We start from the raw sequence: 20,796 nt of genomic DNA on the forward strand, positions 1-20,796 counted from the left end.
TCTGCTATCCATCAGGTATTAGATGCGGTGGCTGACTGCGGCTGGTCATGTTCTTTCTTGTTATATTTATATTTACTTGTGCAGCAACGGCAGGGCTGAGCCTAAATGTCTCTGATTCATGCCCAAGCATGTGCAGATGTGCACCTGAAGACATTATCCATTGTAACAGAGCCGGACTGAGAGCCCTCCCAGGAGAAATAGCAGCATCCACCATCTCTCTAAACCTTTCCAATAATTATTTGCGGATTCTCTCCACCAACACCTTCAGAAACCTGACTTTCCTCCACAGCCTCTGGCTAGATGGAAACAATCTGACTTTCCTGTCTCCGGGGACCTTTCAAGCTCTCAACAGCCTGCGAGAGCTGCACCTCAGCAGGAACCCACGCCTCACCTACCTGCACGCAAACACTTTCAGAGGACTGTTAAACCTCATCAGCCTGGATTTGTCCCACTGCAATATCTTCGAAATCCATCCGCTTCTATTTTCACACCTGCCTTCTTTGGAAACACTCGATTTAGCCTCCAATAACATGCGGTATGTCCCACAAGCCTTTAGGAACCTCTCCAGCCTCACAAAGCTGTCCCTGGAGGGTAACCACATAGAAGCCATTGGCAGAGATTCCCTGAAGGACCTGGAAACCCTGTACGATCTGAATCTCAGGAAGAATCGGATATGGATCATACAAAATGGCGCTTTTACAAAGCTTCTCAGATTAGGAACGTTAAATTTAGGACACAACTTCATTGCTGATTTGCCTAATCAGCTTTTCGATGGGTTGATCCAGCTCAAGACCATGCACCTTGAAGCCAACAGAATCACCGCTGTCAACTGCACCTTCAGACATCTGCTGAACTTGAGAAACTTGTACCTGAACAACAACCAGATCTCCTCGATCTCAGACTCTGCTTTCTCGTACCTAAACAAGCTGCACTTCCTTCACCTGAGCAAGAATAACCTCAGTTCCCTCCCTATCCGCTTGTTCGCTGAACTGCCAAAACTGCAGTATGTGTTTTTATCCCGCAACCCCTGGAAATGTGACTGCAAGATGCTTTGGTTCTGGCGGTGGAGCACAACGCGCAGGGCAGTGATCGAAGGGCTACACTGTGCCTTCCTGGGCCCTCACAACACGACAGCACTCAATGTCCCCCATCCAGGGGACCTGACGGGCTGCACGGTGCCACCTGAGCTGGCAAGCGAAGACAAGTGCAGCGTGGCCAGTACCAGCATTGCTCCTGGGTCTCCTGCTCTCCCCACCAAGGTCATCCTGCTGGCGCTTGTCTGCCATGCGTGGTACTTTGCGAGGGGATGGAACATTTCCGTGGCCACGTTTTGACAATGTTTAAATTATAAAGTGGATGACACTTATCTATTTTCTCGATATTTGCTTGTGAACAGTGGTTTTCATTACAGATGGGGTTTATATGGGAAAAGAAGGATTTTGTTATATAGGAATAAATGCTTTAATTTATGGGCAATGCTCAAATCTGAAATACTAATATCAAAATTCAATGTAAATGTTTACATACAGAGAAGCTAACGTCAGCAAGTTCAAGGTGGGGGCTTGCGCTGGGTGACGCAGGGCTGGGAAGTGTGGCCTCACCACAACCTCTGTCCTCCCTGTTTCCCAACTGACCACACCACGTGTGATCATCAGGGAAGGGCTGCCTTCCTCTGCCCAGCCTGTACTGGGGATATTGCGAGTATTGCTGAAGTAGGAAAAAATTGCACATGTTCCAGCACATCTGGAGTCCCTAGAAAAGGCTCAGTCCATCAGCATCTCTGAACGTGTGTGGTGGCTTCCCACAGATGGCACATGAGGCGCTTTGCTGTTAGAATGTAAGACAGTGTTGGAGGAGTGGACAAAAATGTCACCATGTAAAACATTTTATCACTCAGCTGCTCCTCACAGTATTGAGCCCCAGCTAACACAGCTCTGCACTCACCCCTGCAAAGAGTTCATTTGTCCTACACGTGGTCTGTATGAGTTGTGTCTCCCTGCATTTTGTTGACAAGTTCTGGCATGGCATCACACCAGTGCCGTACCCCCGAGCCGCCTCCCTCCAGCTGCTGGGAGGCACTGACAGGTCATCAAGATGCCTCCATCACAGCAGTATCACCTTTCTCTCTTCCCTCACACAGATTAGCCTTCTCCATCCTCCCAAAGAAAATTTTCCATTTCTGCAGGTATATTAAAAACAGCCTAAGCTCTGCCGCAGACTACGTGATGCTCTGCTAGAAAGCTCTGGCACCATTCGTGTGCTGCATCAGAGCTGTGAGCAGCCACATGGCCAGGGATGAACTTTATTTACAGTATAAGAGCCAAGGTTAAACTACACCCTTTTCCCTTTAGTGATTAAACATTGATCACAGTCTTATCTCCACCCTCACCTTCCCCTGCTCGTCACTTACCGTCTCCTGCACAGCCACTCCAAACATCCCACTCAGTTCTGTTAAACTGGCAAACAAGCATTCCATGGCGGCACACCAACGCAGAGAAGTTGTGTAAGCTTCAGAGGCAGAGGTTCAAAGGCATGGCCTTCCTCAAGCTGGTACAGGTTCATAAAATCATAGAACAGCTTAGGTTGGCAGGGACCTTGAAGGTCATGTAGTCCAACCCTCCCTGCAATGACCAGGGACATCTTCAACTCAACCAGGTTGCTCAGAGCCCCATCCCACCTGACCTTGACCATTTCAAGGGATAGGGCATCTACCACCTCTCCAGGCAACTTGTGCCAGTGTTTCAACACCTTCATCATAAAAAATTTCTTCCTTATATCTAGCTTAATGCTTCCCGCTTTTAGTTTAAAACCATTACTCCTCCTATTGCTACAGACCCTGCTAGAAAGTCTGTCCCCGTCTTTCTTATAAGCCCCCTTTAATTACTGAAAGGCCACAGTAAGGTCTCCCCGGAGCCCTCTCTTCTCCAGGCTGAGCAACCCCAACTCTCTCAGCCTGTCTTCACAGGAGAGGCGCTCCAGCCCTCTGATCACTTTTGTGGCCCCCCTCTGGACCGGCACCAGCAGGTCCGTGTCTTTCCTGGACTGAGGACTGCAGAGGCAGACGCAGCACTGCAGGTGGGGTCTCACCGGGGTGGAGTGAAGGGGGAGATTCACCTCCCTCAACCTGGTGGCCACGCTTCTTTTGATGCAGCCCAGGTTATGGTTGGCTTTCTGGGCTGTGAGTGCACATTGCTGGCTTATGTCCAGCTTTTTATCCACCAGCACAGCCAAGTCCTCTGCAGGGTTTCTCTCAATCCCTTCATTGCCAGCCTGTATCGCTAATGAGAGTTGTCCCGACCCAGGTAAAGGACCTTGCACTTGGCCTTGTTGAACCTCATGAGGTTCACATGAACTCACTTCCCAGGCCTCTTTGGATGGCATCCCATCCCTCAGGTGTCAACCACACCACTCAGCTTGGTGTCGTCTGCAAACTTCCTGAGGGTGCACTCAATCCCACTGTCTGTGTCATTAAAGAAGATATTAAACGGTACCTGTCCCGATACGGACCCCTGAGGGACACCACTTGTCACTCCATCTGGACATTGAGTTGTTGACCTCTACCCTTTGGATACAACCATCCAACCAATTCCTTACCCACCAAACAGTCCATCCACCAAATCCATATTTGCCAATTTAGAGAGAAGGATGCTGTGGGGGACTGTGTCAAAGGCCTTACAGAAGTCCTCATGCATGACACCTGTAGCTCTTCCCTTGTCCACTGATATAGTCACGTCCAGAAATATTAAGTATTTTTCCAATGCTTTTTCCTGTGCAAGATTACTGACTTGCAGCACATTCCTGGCCAGATAGCACACCGTGCTGGGCTAAACACCTACCCTGCACAGAGCCCTTTGCAGGGGGAAATCCCTCTGCTCCGCAGGAAACATTTCCCAGGTTGCAGGAAAGCCCCACAACTCCAGCGCTCAACCAAGGTGTCTGGTGCTCACAGTATCAGCAATGGCAAATCCTGTCCTTCAGGCACCAGGCACAGTCAATGCTGCACTGTTTGCACTAGGCAGATCTGGATCTCCTGCAGAGATGAAATTGCAACACAGGTAGAGTGAGTAAATCTGCCCATGGAGACCTGTCCTGCAGAATTAGCACGGTCTTCCCTTGGCTTTGGCTGTTGGCACGCAGAAGACGTGATCTGCGCAGACAGCATTTGTGCCTTACAGTGTCTCTTTGTTTTCCACCTTTAGGAGAATTCAGGAATTTAGTAATTCCCAAAGCCATGGTGAACAGAGACCCTGCTGACCACAGATGTCCCGTTGCTTTGACCTTGCCATCAGCCACGCAGGCTGGTGGCAGCACAGCCAGGTCTAAGGAACATCGTTCTTTACAGCTCTTTGTCTTTTTCTTCAAGATGCTTTCAGTGGTTACTTCTCAGCTGGCTTCTAAAAGTAAGAATACCTACATAAAATTGCAGAGATCTGACCAAATTTTCAGCAATTAACACTGTATAAACACTTGCCACAGGACATGGCCAGAGTTTACCGAGTGCTTACAGAAGGAAGCAACAGAACATGTGGCAGGCACACCACATTTGTCCCTGTCCTTAGAGGAATTATCCCAAGCTGATAAGAGGTGAGAGAGAAATAAACCTTTGCTTAGTGCTGAAAACACACAAACCAGCACATTTTGACAAGGGAAACCCACTGTGGAGTGCAGAGTAAGACCAACCTTTACTGTTGCACCAGTGAAGGGACAAGCTGGGGCTGCACAACAAAACCACGCATGCTGCATCTTCCTGGTTATCAGATTTGTGATTACATTTGTGCAAAGTATTCAATGGTTAATAAATTTTTGCTTACATTTTGTTTGTGCTGTTTCACTGGTTTTTTTGTGCATTCAACACCATCCTTATTTTCCTCAGCTTCACGTACTTTGAGAGGTAGTATGTCCTGGTTTTGGCTGGGATAGAGTTAATTTTCTTCCTAGTAGTTGATACAGCTCTGTGTTTTGGATTTAGTATGAGAATAATGTTGATAACACACTGATGGTTTAGTTGTTGCGGAGTAGTGCTTACTCTAAGACAACGACTAAGTTTCCCATGCCCTGCCAGTGAGCAGGTGCACAAGAACCTGGGAGGAGAGCAGAGCCAGGACAGCTGACCAGAGCTAGCCAAGGGGTATTTCATACCATAGGAATTGGTCAGTATATAAACTGGGGGGAGCTGGCAGTGAGGCACAGATTGCTGCTCGGGTACTGGCTGGGCATCATCAGCCGGTGATAAGGAACTGTATTCTGCATCACTTATCTTCTTTGGGGTTTGTTTCTGTATATGTTGTCTCCTTTTTCATTACAATTATATTATTGCATTCGATTTTGATTATTAAACTGTTCTTATCTTAACCCATGTTTTTTACCTATTTTCCAGTTCTCCTCTCCATCCCAACCAAGGGCAGGTGGGAGGGAGCAGGTGGCTGTGTGGTACTTAGTTGCTGGCTGGGGTTAAACCACGACAGTCCTTTTCCACACCTAACGTGGGGACCGACAGGTTGAGATAATGACAAATCTGACTGGAACGAGTTAGAACAAATTTATTATAAGCATTCACTATATTAGCTTAATGGTCACAGGTGACGATGTCAATTTATTTGCTCTCAGAGTTGCGCTCTGTAACCCCTTACTTGCTGTATGTGCTCCTTGTTGTGCTGTTTATCATCTCTGGGGGTTGGGTTAAGGTTATCATTTCGTTGTGCTTTGTAGCACTGGCTTACGGAGTGATAAAATTGCTGGGGGTGAGGGTGATGCGGTATTTGCGCTCAGCATCGCTGTATCTCCGTACTTCGGGGGCCATCTCTCGACAACTGCTCAAATTACACCATTTACCAGCCAGCAGAGCAGAGAGGCATCTTCCCTTTCCCCACCAGGCTGGTTCCAGGCACAGACTCTCTCAGGAGAGGGTATTTCGAGGACCCAAAAGGCTACAAGGTGGGCTTTTGGTAGAGCTGCCTCGGAGACAGAGAGGATGAAGCAGCTGGCTGCCTTGCCCGGTCTCTTGCAGGACCTTTCTGTTGTGGGGCTGCTGAAGGTTGAAGAACAGCAGGTGCTGATCGCTACTGACAATATCGCACCAGCCGAGACTCCCTGATTCCCATCCGTAAGCTGATCCGTTGGCTGGAGACCCAAGGAGCGATCCACAGTACCTGCTCACCTTCAATAGCCCCACATGGCCAGTGTGAAACCTAATGGAGAACGGAGACTAACAGTGGACTATCATGGTCCAGGGACCTGCACAGGGGGTCCAGTTTTTAGAACTAAAATGGCAAGATGAACATCGTCAGATCCCTGTGGATGTGATCAACAAAGTAACAGCTATGTCTCCACCAACTAGGAAAAAGGAAACACAAGCTTTCTTAGGCGTTGTGGGGTTTTGGAGAATGTACATTCCAAACTACAGTCTGCTTGCACGTCCTTCTTATCAAGCGAGCTGGAAGAAGGATTATTTCAAACCCTGAACAATGACAAACCTTTGAACAGATTATACGGGAGATAGCCCAAGCAGTAGCCCTTGGGCCAGTTCAGACTGGGCAACGTATAAAAACTGTGCCCTGCACCGCAGCTGGGGAGAATGGTCCTACCTGGAGCCTCTGGCAGACAGCATCAGGAGAGACTTGAGGTTGACCTCTAGGGTTTGGGATCCTAGGATACAGATCTGGGGCCCACTATACTCCAACTGAAAAAGGGATGCTGGCAGCTTATGAAGGGGTTCAAGCTGCTTCAGAAGCGATTGGTGCTGAAGCACAGCTCCTCCTGGCACCCTGGCTGCCAGCGCTGGGCTGGATGTTCAAGGCGAGGGCCTCCTCTATACATCACACAACTGATCCTATGTGGAGTAAGTGGGTTGTGTTGATCACACAACGAGTTTGAATAGGAAACCCCAGCTGTCCAGGAATCTTGGAAGCAATCATGGACAGAAGGCAAAGATTTCAGGATGTCACCAGAGGAGGTGGTGATGAATGCTGAAAAGACCTCACTGTGTAATAAATTACCAGAAAACAAGAAGCAACATACCCTGTTTGCTGATGGATCCTGTCGTATTGCAGGAAAGTATCGGAGATAGAAGGCGGCTGTATGAAGTCCCTCATGACAAGTCACAGAAACTGCTGAAAGAAAAGGTGAATCAGATCAGTTTGCAGAGGTGAAAGCCATCCATCTGTCTTTAGACATTGCTGAGTGAGAAAAATGGCCAATACTTTATCTCTGTACTGATTCAGGGATGGTGGCAAATGCCCTGTGGGGGAAGCTGCAGTGACAGAAGCAGAACAACTGGCAGTGCAGAGGCAAATCCATCTGGGCTGCCACATTGTGACAAGATACTGCTGCCCAGGTGGAGAACCTGGTTGTGAAGGTACGTCATGTAGATGCTCATATACCTGAGTCAGACCACTGAAGATCATCAAAACAACCAACAGGTGGATCGGGCTGCTGAGATCAAAGTGGTTCAGGTGGATCTGGATTGACAACTTAAGGATGAACCATTTATAGCTTGGTGGGCCCATGACACCTCAGGCCATCAAGGAAGAGATGCAACATATAGATGGGCTCGCGATTGAGGGGTGGACTTGACCATGGACACTGTTGCACAGGTTATTCATGCATGTGAAACCTGTGCTGCAGTTAAGCAAGCCAAGTAATTAAGGCTTCTTTGGTATGGAGGGCAATGGCTGAAATATAAATATAGGGAAGGTCTGATGGATTGACTACACCACACTTCCACAAACCCTCCAAGGCAAGCACCACAGGTTAACAGTGGTGGAAACAACTACCAGATGGCTGGAAACATATCCTGTGCCCCATGCTACCACCTAGAATGCTTGTCCTGGGGCCTGAAAACCAAGTCATATGGCAACATGGTACCCCAGAAAGTCAGAGTCAGACAAGGGAACATATTCCCAAAACAACCTTGTAACACCTGGGACAAAGAGCATGGCATTGAATGGGTGTATCACATTCTCTATCACGCACCAGCCTCTGGAAAAATCAAACAAAACAGTGGGCTGTTAAAGACTACACAGAGCAATCGGTGGTGGGACGTGAGGATACACATTTAGCAAAAGCCACCTGGTTAGTCAGCACCAGAGGATCTGCCAGTCAGGCTGACCCCACCCAGTCAAAACCACGACAGACTGTAGAAGGGGATAATGTTCCTGTGGTGTACATTTAAAACACACTGGAAAACAGCGTGGGCTATTCCTGTCTCAGCAAAGGCAAACCCATTCGTGGGATTGCTTTTGCTCAGCGACCTGGATGCACTTGACAGGTAATGCAGGAAGAAGGGGAAGTCCAATGGGTACCCTCCAGGGGATTTGATTTTGGGTGAGAATAGCCAATGAATTAAATTATATGACATTAATTGCTATATGAAACCATATATTACCACTTCTATGGCAGCTGTATGCACCAGGTGCCTCGTGGCACTTGCCTCTGCTACTCTGGTTTCAGGTGCCTGAACCCAACTCCCTTTCAATCACCATATCAAGGGTATTACAGTAAAAATCACCCAGATCAATGAAGAATTCCATTTGATGAAACTGGAGAAGCACTGCTGTGCCAGAATTAGAAGTGGCTTCAGCATGCAACAATCCAACACACCACACCACCTTTCCTGCCCTGAAAGACTGGTATGTCAGATGGAGCCCAAAATCACGGACTAAATGAACTCAATGGATATTTTACAGGGATGGCCCATAGACTAAGGGAGCGATCTGTGTGTGTGTGTGTATCCAAAGACAGGAAAGGTGATGGTGTATCAGAAAGTGTGGGACCTGGGCATGAAGTAAATGGTATAGAATAGGTGGATGCTGTGCTGGTTTTGGCTGGGATAAAGTCAATTCTCTTCCTAGTAGCTGGTGCAGTGCTGTGGTTTTGGATTTAGTATGAGAATAACGTTGATAGCACACTGATGGTTTAGTTGTTGCTGCGTAGGGTTTGCTCTAAGTCAAGGGCTTTTCAGTTTCCCATGCTCTGCCAACGAGGAGGTGCACAAGAATCTGGGAAGAGAGCAGAGCCAGGATAGCTGACCCAAGCTAGCCAAAGGGATATTCCATACCGTAGAATGTCATGTTCCGTATATAAACTGGGGGAGTTGGCTTGGGGTGGGATGGGGGGAAATCGCTGCCTGGGGACTGGCTGGACATTGATCAGCGGGTGGTGAGCAATTGCACTGTGCATCGCTTATCTTCCTTGGGTTTTACTCCTCTCTCTCTCTCTTCGCTATCTCCCTTCTCCTTACAGTTATTCTTTTTTTTTTTTATAATTACACTGTTCTTATCTCAACCAATGGATTTTACTTATTTTCCAATCTTCCCCTCCATCCCACTGAGGCAGGAGGGGGTGAGTGAGTGGCTGCATGGTACTTAGTTGTTAGCTGGAGTTAAACCATGCCATAGTAGGAAAAAAAATAATCTCCGGTTTGTTTCTTGCTTTTGCATTCCTCTCTGCTATCAATCTGCAATAGAGAAAGGCAGAAGTAAAAAACAAGCAAGCAAAATCAACCTCAGCAATTTTTTGAGGTCCCTACAGAATTACATTTTTTCCCATTGAAAAATATAAATTGGCAATAAGTTTGTGTGAAGGAGAGCCTTGTCTCCTCTGGATGCTTGCAGAAAATATTCCTGTCACTTTTATGCCACCACCTTGTTAAACACTGAACAGAAGCACATCTAAATTGCTTCTTCCGTGCTATGATGAAGCAGCAATAGAAATACTTAACCAGTTGTACACAGCATGCTCAGGAAGAACATGTGGCTATATCTTGTATCCACAAAAAAATGAAACTTGCAAGGAATACAAGAAAAACGTCCATCAAAAACCACAGGCCCTGAAGATGCAGCCTGGGCTTGGAAAGACGTTTGAAGGAGATCCTGGAGATTGAGGACAACACTCAATCACAAAGGCGGCAGCAAGCTCAACTGTTTAAATACAAAAATCATTTCAGCATGAACAAAACTGACACTGCTAAAAAACTCAGAAACAAAAGCATGTAATTTAATGAACAAACCCAAGTAATTCAATAAATAAGAGAATTGAATATGAAAGAGCAAAGAGACTTGCAAGAACAAAGAGACACACTAAAGCTTACAGCTGTGGCTCCCATTGGAGAATTTTGGGGGTGTTTGACAAGACAGAAAATAGTTTGAAAGCTTCCTTGCCAGGGGCTTTACTTTTGAGAAAGCACTGGGATTTATTCTGCCTGCCCTGCCCTGCACCTTCACTGTGAGCTCTCTGCTTTGCTTTGACACAGAGCTCTTCTTTGAGTTAGCCCATTTCTTAATACCTCCAGCGCAAGGAGGAGATGCTTTCCCGTTCAGTAATTGCCAGAGTATCCCTTTTTCACCCTTTAACCTGCTACCAGGAGGTAAAAGAGGTGAGAAAGGATAGATGCACATGGTCACTTCCAAGTCTAAGAATTTTGACCTTAATCATACCATACCTCCAGCCAGTGCTATAAATCACTAGACCACTGTTTCAGCAGGATGGATGTGAGACTGCTTAGGGTATATCACGCCATCTTCAGTGAAAACATATGTGATTTCCTGTGGGAAGCTTTGTTTACATTTTTTCTTGCAAAAAAAATTGTACCAGTGGAAAGTTCCCAGTTGGCTGTACATGAGACTTCGTGCAATAAACCACTAAGAGTGTTTGCTGATGCTCCTGGCACTTTCAGAGCACTGAGCGCTCTCAGCCAGTGCTTACACCCCATGCCCTGACCCCTGCAGCAGGCAGGACTCCTGCATGTCTCCTCTCAGGTGCACCAGCCCCTCTCCAGCTCCCTGCCAAATTCTTCTCTCTCACTAGCCCTGTTTTCATCTTCTACACGTAGGAAAATGAAGTCCCTATCACTCAACTACCCTTCATATAAACTTCCATCTCTGAAGACCTCACGAGGCATAACGGTATGGAAGCTGCTGCTTCAAATAAACATCTTCCTCCTCTGCTTGTAATAGAGCATTCCCTGCTGTGCTCCCAACAGCACCAAGCTCTCAAAACTCTTTGAAGGACCGTCACCTAATAGCAGATTTGCATCTGGCCACTAAAGATGAGGAAAGATGGCACGTGGCATTGCAGCCCAGAAGCACCAGCTGCAGGAGGGGCACAGGAAGATCTCTGAGCAGAGGAGGGGGGCTGAGAAGGAGACGGCATCTCACTCCAACCACCATTTTCAAACCAAGCAAGGAAAATGCATAAACAGACAATCTTTCAAGCGCTGAATTTCTCTAAGAAGCTGCACATCCACACTCTGCTGTACCAAACTTGCAATTCCCAAAGCACCACAGTTCTCCACATTTTCAGGCATTAGCGATTCCCCATCCTCCATACTGCAAACTGCCCCGCGCTCTCCTACACTCTTCTGAGCAGGTCACCTCGCCCCGGTAGGCACAGAGGCACCCCTCCCAGCCAGGGAGTGCTCATCCCTGGGGCACAGCTGGCCATAAGCGCTCACCTCTGGATGGCATCCCAGCCCAAGGCTCATCTCTGTTGCTCCTGTGCTGGAGACCCATTCACTGCCTGCTACTGTGCAGGGGACCTGCACATTGGGCTGTCAAAAAAAGCTCTCGTGGGGTGGCAGCTTCTGCTGCACCACCCATGTGTTCGCAGCGCATCACTCACCCAGCATGCACAGCACCCGTGTCACCCCACCGCGCTGCCAAGACAGCACCTTGTGGTCCCCAGTAACCTTGCCCCAGTAATCTTGCTAGTATGATTACACTTAATTCCCTGAAAAATAGAAAGAGGGGAACCAAAGGGAAGCCGTGTGATTCTTACCATGGGATCTAGGTGATCTATGTAACATCTGCTTCAACAGAAATGACTTGCCAGCAGGATCTGCTTCTGCAAGTCCCACGGATGACAAGGCCACAGTAAGATGGGACTGGCTTTTCTGTTGTGGTTTTTTTTTTTTTTTTCCTCCTTGCTTTAAGAAGAAAAGTGAAGACAACAACATACGTGGTTCAGGAGCACTGACAACACAGCATTGGAAGAGAACTCCTTCACACCATACGATGGTTTGGAGCATGGGATGGGGAATGACAGATTTGGTAGTGGGGTTCCCATACTCCTCTAAGCAATTGTCTGGGGGGAGTTTTGGAGTGGCTTAAAGCCACAGCTGTGCCACCTTGTTTGCCCAAGTTGATGCCCGAAGAGATGGCCAGACACCAACCTGTAATCTGAGTTAATCTACAAACTTGTCCCCGTTCCATCAACAGACAAGCTGCAACATGCCTCTTGCACAAAGTGTACCTACCTGTTTCCACCACTGAAAAACACAAAATATCATTCCAGACAGATCAGGAGGGGGACAACCTGGACCAGGTTTATGTAGTTATGGTCACAGATCACAGAAGTTTGCTTACGTGACACTAGTCTCACAGTTGTTCCTGATTTTCAGAGCCACTGGGTGTTTCTGGGGACTTCTGTGCTATCGGGCCACAGCTTTGGCAAAGCTCACCAGACACCCAGGCTCTCACCCACGGGTTGCATGAGTGGAAGAATCGATGGATTGGGATCACCACGTCCCGCCAGCACCCGTGGGGCTGTGCACCCTTGATGGACACAGTGAATGGGCAAATCCCCCCACAACAGCTGGTGGCTGCTGGACATCCCCTCTCCCACCACAGCACCCCGAGACTCAAATCATGCCAGACTTGTGCCAGCTGCCACTACAGCCCCAATCCTGTGGTTTCTGGAAACGAGCCTGGACGGCATGTTCCTGACACAGGGAAATTTTCTTCCTCCTTCTGTGTTTTGCCCTAACGGAGCTCTTCCCCTACACCCACAGACATCATCTTTGGGTGCACAGCAAGACTCCAAGAGCAACGTTTTACAGAAGCTACCATAAAGGCAAAGCTTGCTAAAACACAGGTTCTGAGGAACTGCACTGCCAGTGCCCACATTAAAAAAACAAGGACTCCTCAAGCACACCCTGATTCTAGGTTATCTTACAGACCAATGGACCTGACACAAAACAAAAAGATCAACCAAAGCAAAGCTAAAAGCAACTGAGTACAGGCTGCCATGCTAGGTCAGTATAAATAAGGAGAGAAGCATGTATTTAAATGTTTTTATTTCAACTAATGCTTTGCCACCATATTACATCACTTTGAATAGCCTGGAATAGCAAAATGATCTCAAAATACAGCAAACAGCTTGCCAAAGCAAGATAATATTAAATCCTATGGATACAGCATCTTCCTTCTTTGGCGACAATGCTTCCTTTTATCTGTAAAAATAGTTTTATGTTCCAGCACATTTGCTGTTCAGTTGATTGAACCCTGGTGTTTATGACACTTGCCTCTTCCCTGCACAAAACCTCCCCACAATGTATATTGGGTTTATATCCAACAGCATTTTAAATAAAAAAGTTATAGTTTTCATGCAGATTTTCGTAAAAATTATTTTCTAGATGCACAGAACTGAACCAAGATGCATACAAAAATGCATTCACTTCCATTCTCAGGTGTAACCGTGCCATCAGCAACATGCTATCACGTGTTACTGCAAGAGATCAAAGGATGGTGGTATTCTCATATATAGCATAACTTTAAAAAAAAAAAACCAACCAAAATAACCAAAAAAACCCTTTTGATTAGCAGCAAGATAAAAAAACTGCCATGCTTTATCTGTAATCAAAATGGTTAGATGTATAAAAAAGCACCATGTACAGAGAATACCAGAGGAAGATCCATCTTCCTAATTACACATTTCTCATTTAGCATTGTGAGCTGGCCTGCAGGTCCCAACTTGTACTGTAGCTTTATTTGCAAAGTTAAGGAAGTGGTCAAACCTAGAATATGCTTGGACTGTATGATAGGAATTAAACTGGATTGCAGACAGAAATTAGATTTTGTTTCCATTACAACTCATACCAACCACCTTATAGCCCTCAGGGGTAAAAAAAAAAAAAAAAAAAAAACCAAACCCCACACCAAGTATCTGAGAAATAATGGAATGAAAACAGCTCCAGAGCAGTATTGCAAGATGCAGGTCTGTTATGAATGCATTTCTGTGAGCTCTTGATAAGTTAAACTTTCCTTTGGGAAAAGAGCACATCTGTTGGTTAAAACTCCTCTCCCTGAGAATTTTGATAAGAGTTTGTCTTGCAAAGCAAAACAAAGTCCTTTGAACTTCAACAGTTCCTAGGCCAACAGCATTTCAACGTGGTCACAGCTGATCTGCTACTCATGCACCCAAGGTGGCAGGTTGGGTTTTTGTTGCTTTTTGTTTCGGTTTTCTTTTCTTTACGTGGATCAAGCTTTTTATACTCGCTTCATTCCTCTGCCCATCAAGCAGGCAAACACGGTCATGACCATCTTCGGTTTCACCTCCACAAGATCTTCTGGAAGAGCATAAACTCTGGCACCAATTCTTCTTGCCATGGACACAGCATACCTATTCACCGTGGAAAGATGAGTGGGTCAGCACTGAGACTGCTACCAATAAATGACAAGTCAGCTCTTGCCCTGTACAACTCAGTTTCACCTATTATCCTCTTTATCGAGAGTATAAGATGTGTAACAACGCAACAACACCTCATCTGTCTGTTTTACGAATATTTTTTTTTGATCTTTTGCTGTATTCCTTTTCCACAGTAAAGTGTCATTAATGTACAAATTGGCCTTTGAATGTCACGTCCACTTTAACAACAGTTAAAAAAATTGCAATTAATATTTTCTAGGGCTAATAGGTAGCATGTATAACCAAGGATTAATCAACTAACATTTACACTTCCCCTTCTGTTTGCTCTTTGAAAATTATCAAGCAAGACTATTCTCTGCAAGAAATTTCGCTGTCATTCAGCCACTGCAAAACAGTCGCAGAACACACGTTTCAAGGCATGTTTTAATAGGCATCCTTTAAACTTGACAACCTACGATTCAGTGAGACACAAGACCTACACAAGGGCTGCATTTCAAAACCCCTGAGCCACCAGCTGAGCACTTCATATGCCTGAACAAACAGGTGATAAACAGAGTATCATTGCTAAGAACTGCTTGGGCTGTTCTGCATTTCTCTCAACAAGCAAGAGAGTCCAGCCAACTAGTCCCTCCAGCATTATGGGCAAGAACAGCAATCAGATTTCAAGAAGTGCTGCCCATCTAAAAGGTGCAGTGTTAAAAGAGACTGAAAACCACAGTAAGAAACAGTGGTAAAAACACTTGCAGCTTGAAGGCAGCACATAGAAGGCACAACTCTTCCGATGCAAAACAGCTTTTGAGATTGCAAACTTACTTAGCATTATTTTGTTTGTCATCTTCTGACAGATGACCAGTCTTTACAAGGTCATAGTTGATACAACCAGGCTGTATAGCATCAATTAAATCCACAACCGCCAAGCTCGTGCTGATGGTCTTGTCCTAGAAAATGTAGGGACAGACAAGTAAAGATGAACGTCTAATCCTTAAAGCACACTTCTCACCTCAAATTCACCTGCTCTGCGATGTGCAACACCACAAGCTTTAAACGACCCATTTCAAAGCAGCAGTGTTAGTGATTATTCCCAGCTGGACCACAGGGAAAAACCAAAGTGCTGCTTCTCCTTTGCTAACAGTACAGGACCATTACTCCCATTTACTGCAAGTGCTCTGAAAATACAAAGCAGCAACCAATGTGCAGGCAGCAGGTCTGCCCCAGTTACCGGACCCCAAGGGACGATGCTCACTGCAAATGCCCACCAGCTCCAGCCCCTATGCTTGCCAGCATCTCAGCCCTCACCTCTGCCCCACAGCCTGGCCACCCTCCCCTCAGCTGCCACCTTATCAGCTTTCTCACCCCACTCTTATTCCCCATTATGGGCAATCCTAAAAAGTCTCCACTCTGGTAGCTCGAGACCATTTTGTTCCCAGCACAAACTGAATCCTGTCCTGTTTGAACCCCTTTATAAGATGTTCCTGCTGTTCCTCCAGACACAGAAATACTTTTTGAGCATGTCTCTCCTTCTGGATGCAAGAGGGGAACCTGCACCTTGAAGTTCTGGATGGAGGTGGACTTGCCAGCTTCTTTCAGCGTCTGGTTTACCCAGCTGACTATAATGTCATCATTAGCTTTCTGACCATCACCCAGGTCCTCGAGGACATTCAGCGTGTACCTAAGAAGCAGCAGAGAGAACAAAGTTAGGCACAGAGCCTCGATATAGCCCTGATAAGCATGCAGCCAGGATGCAATAAGAGACCATGGCAGCTTGGAAAGTCTTCACGGTCTCAAACTCTGCACTTTTAAAAAAAATAAAAAACTCCTTTAGCAAAAAGGAAGAATCACTTATCTGAAGTGTGATTTCTGTTAAAGCATTTAGTCGTTCTAGCCTTTCAAGTCCTTTAATGTGAGCTCACAAAATTGCCTGGGCTCAGGACGCTTGTTAAAACTGTTTCACCATTGACCATTTGCTCCATAGTGGTAATACGTTACCTGAAAGGTGTAGATCAACCCATGAATTTGCATGCTGACCTCTAATGCAAATAAGGAGTTACCATGCAGCTATATATTATATATTTGCATCATCTTAGAATTCTTCAGAAATAGATAAGAAAAAGGTCAATCAACTTTGTCTGTTAAGTTTCTCCTTCCCCCCATTCCAATGCAGAAGGGGGTTATTAAGTAGCCCTGGATTGTTTCTCCATCAATTTCCAATTGAAAGTTAGAATATAAAAGTTGTGCAAATGTTGCTGCTTAGGGTTTCTGCATATGGACCAGACTTGAGCAGTGATCCCGGTCAGCAGGATGCTCACAGATCCACCAGCCGGTTCTCCAGAGGTTTCTGCTCCAGACTCTCACATGCAGCAGGCTCAGCGATGCCACAGTTCTCTCCAGCTGTGTCTTGGAAATCCCCCAAGGATAGAGGTTTTACAATCTTTCTGGGTGACCTGTTCCAGTGCTGTAGTGCTCTTGTGGCAAAAAAAATTCCCAGACTCTGTACTCCACTTACAAGTTTTACATGTTTGAGACTGGTCCTACCTTCTCATCAACTGCCAGACTAAAGCTAGTGTCAGCGTTGGGTTTCCGTCATTCAGATCCTGCCCTCCGATGCCAACCAGGGAGAATTTAGCTGGATGCTTTCCCAAGTCTACAGCATAGTTACAGTTTTCTAGCTACACAGAAAAAGAGTTTAAACAGAAAAATCACTCACAAATGCAGTCTCTTGACTAGAAGCCTCAAATAAGAATTTTAGCATCCATGGCTTCTCTTAAAGCCTTTTGAAATGCCTACCTTTTTCATATTTGCTCCAAGCTTAGGGTACGGAGGCTTGTTAACTTTATTCCAGTCAACAGGAACTTTGATTTTTTCATATAATTGTAGTATTACCAGTGCATCTTGGAGATCGCTTAAGTGAAAAACATTGATTAAGCCTAATGTTTCAAACTTTAAATGCACTCTGTCACATCATGACTAATTACTACTCTTTACAGGCTGTTGCAATTTCAACAATCCTAAAAAGAAAACAATTCAAAATATGTTGCAGTTTTCAGGGCAGGAGAAATGCTCTGTGCTTAACATCAGCCAGCTGCTGAGCTGCAGCAGGTCTTGGCATGGTAATCAGTACAGATCCAGAAGAAAAACTGTGCTACAAAAAAAATAAATCCAAAAGGCAGCCACCTCCCTCCACTGACTACAGGGACCCAGAGTATCTTGCCTCCTAACTATGATGTCTCGGTTAAGCCCTAAAAATAGGTGAAAGGGAATTTAGTTCCAGTTTCTCTAATGCAGTTGCTCAAGCAAACCTAAATGTATTGGGATCTCAGAGTACCAATTTACACAAGGTAGGGGAAAATAAACCGTCTTCAGCCCTTTTTTGCTGGCATGCCAAGTGCAGGCTCAGAAACCCCTAAGCTAGGGACTGCAGGGGGGCTATGGTGAGCATCTCCCACTCCCTACCATCGTCCTTCCTCAAGCTCTTTGCTCAGCACTGTGGGCGACAGGACACTGGTGGAGGCACATCTCTAGCCTGATCTTGGGAGGTGGGTCTCTCCCAAGAGCCTAACACTTACCCGTAGAGGTGATTTACATGGGGGTTCACACCAAGGGAGTTCATCCAGTTGCGGAAGGTCCGTTCCTCACGTGTCTCTCCTAGATGAGAGAAAACAGGTTCATGAAATCTCTGCAAGCTTAAAAGTTCCATCTTGCAATGCGGGGAGCTTTGAGCAGCATAGCTCATCAAGTAGGTTTGAGTAGAAAAAAAAAGAGTATTTTTTCTATTATAATTTTTTCGATAGAAAAGAGTTGTCCTGATAACTAGAGTTTTGGGTATCAATTTGATTCCTCCATGCTTCAGAAGGGGTGTGCCTCATTTTTTGCAAGAAAAAGTAGCAGGAAGCTTTATCACACAGGTGTTCGCTAACTGCTATGTGGGGGGCAGGCAGCCAAAGCCCTAATCGCAGTTCTGCCAACAATCAGTGCTCCCACGAATGTCTCGCTGCATTACTGAGGTGCTCCTGCCCACCGCAGGGAATAGCAAACCCAACTTCCCAGCCCTGGCAAGGGGCCTGACAGGCTGCTGGCAGGGCTCCTGCAGGTTCAGAGCAACTGAACAGGCTGTCAAGTACCCTTCTCATCCGCCCCAAATGAGTAAACCACCACTGCAGCACCGAAGCCTCAAATTATAGGTGTTACTTCAACAGATAGAGCTCTGCTGGGCACAGCGTTGTGACACAAGAATTTATTTTAGGCATTTCTCTCCTGCTAATTTTGTGACTGATAAGGCCATCACCTTCCAGTAGGGTCCAGTCGATGTCCTGGTTTTCAGGCTTGGTAAGTGCTGGGTACTTGTTGAACAGGTTGGCAACGAAAGCCAGGTTCAGTTTGGGATTGCCACTGACCACATCAGCTGGCGTGACGAACTGCCGGCAGCCAAGCCGATCTGCCTGCTGAAGCATGTACTCTGCTCTCCGCAAGTCATCCTTCTCCTGCCGGGATGCAATGGACAACGGCTGTCATGGAAGAGATCGGGCTACAAAACAGGTGGGAAGCTGCTGACTGCTACCTGGGGCGATGTCACAACTCTAACCCCCTTCCTTAGGCATCAGTCACAAAGGGATGAAGCATGCACGCTCACTCCTGCTGCTGTGGATGTAACCGTCGCAGTTTGTCTTGCTATTTTTTCCTAGCATGGTGTTTTCCAAGTTTAGATGCTTTACGCTTTTTGAACTTGGTGGTTCAGAAGCCAAAGGTCCTGAGTGGAGCGAACGCAAAAATGATTTGGCCGGTAACGATCAGGCCTGCAACCACCGCTCATTTAGCACACACCTGAGGTGTGCACATGCCCACTGACACTTTACACGCTCTAGGAATTAAGATACCAGGTTACGTAGACGTCATCAGGCAATTATAGGGTACAGCTAGTTCACAATTGTAGCACAAGGACATGACAGCCCGAATACTTACATTGAAACCTGACATGTTAATATCAATCTGAGGCTCTCCTTCTTTCTGCCCTTTAGGTGCAATTTGGTTGAGGAGGTGGAAATAAGCTCTGGAATCCTAAAATGGATGACAAATAAAACTCAGGTCTCCCACACAGCGGTGAATACACCATAACAATTCGTTTCATGCTCATCTTTAACAAGTCACCGTGCATAACTGGCTTATGTACCTTTACTGAATTACCAAAATCCATAAGCTTAAAAGAGAACGTAATGGCAGAAATCCAGGCAGCAGAAAAGAAAACAGAAAGGGAAAAGGTTAGAAATATTTAAGAGGAAAATTCTGGGCTTTAACTGTTTGAAGGCTGCCTTTGCTGCAAGCTCTGGTGCCACAGCCTCCTCTCCAATGCTGGAGGCGGCAATGGCCGCATGCTGCTCGCTCTCATGGCCCCCACGGCCAGGTGCCCCAAGGCAGCCCAAATCCCTAAACAAGTAGCCATTTCTACTGCTACAGCAACAACGACAAGGGCTCAGCAAAGACAAAGTCCAGGCAAAAAGCTGATTATAAGAAGCCTGAATGTTTTCTCCTGTGCCTGCCCGCTAGCTAGAACAGCTTGAAGGAGAGAGGCCAGGGATGGTCATGAACTACGAGCAGAAAACAGCTGCAGAAATCATTCACCAACTACAAGTCCTTTCAGTCCTCAGCGCTAAGAAGGACCTCAGCATATCCTGGCAGCCTATGGTGGCACCAGAGAATCCAACAGCTATCAGCAAAGCTGTAAGCAATTTTGAAGTTGGAAATAAGAGTGACCACGTGAGTGTGCACAGGCACGCGCACACACAGGGGAGCTCTGAGCTCCCCATGCACCTCCGTTATCAAATGTCTTTTTCTACCTCTAATAGCCCTTTAACCTGGAATCTATTTCAGTTCTCTTTCTCCTCCTCAAAACTGCTGCCCATGTGAATAAGCTGCAGAAACCTGCTGAGAGCAGTGTCCTAAAACCCCACGCTGACCAGGAGTCACTGCCAACCCTTTCTCACTAGTGCCGAGAGAAGGGAGCCACCCCCTCACATCTCCAAAATAGCTGTAAGACTCCTCACCCCCATTTCTACTCAGCCCAGTGTAGAGAATAAAGGGTCTTGTTTCCCTTCCTCTCCTCAGCCCATGACATTTTGGATGAAATGCCATCACCCGCCGAGACTGTGGGGACGTCACGCTCTCCAGGGATGCAGTTAAAGCGTTTCACCCTGCAGGCTGAATGGCCTTGAAAAATTGTTTCCATCAAAAAAGATGGACTAAAAACATTCGAAAATACATGAGTAATAGCACACTCGATTAAAACACGTAAAATGCTTCGACAGTTCAACACTGGCTCCACCTCATGGCAAAAGAGAACAGCACTGCGGTACCTTAAATGTAACTTAACCTTAAATAAAAATA

At 46.3% G+C, this 20,796-nt stretch overlaps 2 protein-coding genes across 6 annotated transcripts in view; one reads left to right on the top strand and one right to left on the bottom strand.

Moving 5' to 3' along the window:
• Positions 1-47: 47 nt before the first annotated feature.
• Positions 48-13,930, top strand: LOC308053964 (uncharacterized protein; the record flags this gene model as incomplete). The annotated part of the gene is made up of 1 exon (XM_080365993.1): positions 48-13,930. One exon carries the CDS (start codon positions 48-50, stop codon positions 1,332-1,334), a length of 1,287 nt encoding a protein of 428 aa, XP_080222119.1. The 3' UTR covers positions 1,335-13,930.
• The window catches only part of PLS3 (plastin 3), a 71,513-nt gene continuing 63,769 nt past the window's right edge, over positions 13,053-20,796 (bottom strand). For all 5 annotated transcript variants that reach the window (XM_080365967.1, XM_080365963.1, XM_080365964.1 and 2 more), the window contains exons 9-16: positions 19,378-19,473; positions 18,704-18,899; positions 17,985-18,063; positions 17,206-17,320; positions 16,954-17,087; positions 15,967-16,090; positions 15,235-15,359; positions 13,053-14,394 (exon numbers count right to left, since the gene is read on the bottom strand). In XM_080365967.1, the coding sequence (XP_080222093.1) occupies positions 14,262-14,394; positions 15,235-15,359; positions 15,967-16,090; positions 16,954-17,087; positions 17,206-17,320; positions 17,985-18,063; positions 18,704-18,899; positions 19,378-19,473 (1,002 nt within the window). In that variant the 3' untranslated portion in view covers positions 13,053-14,261. The remainder of the gene's footprint in view (positions 14,395-15,234; positions 15,360-15,966; positions 16,091-16,953; positions 17,088-17,205; positions 17,321-17,984; positions 18,064-18,703; positions 18,900-19,377; positions 19,474-20,796) is intronic.

This window comes from Falco punctatus (genome assembly GCF_963210335.1).
Source record: "Falco punctatus genome assembly, chromosome: 15".
NCBI lineage: Eukaryota > Metazoa > Chordata > Aves > Falconiformes > Falconidae > Falco > Falco punctatus.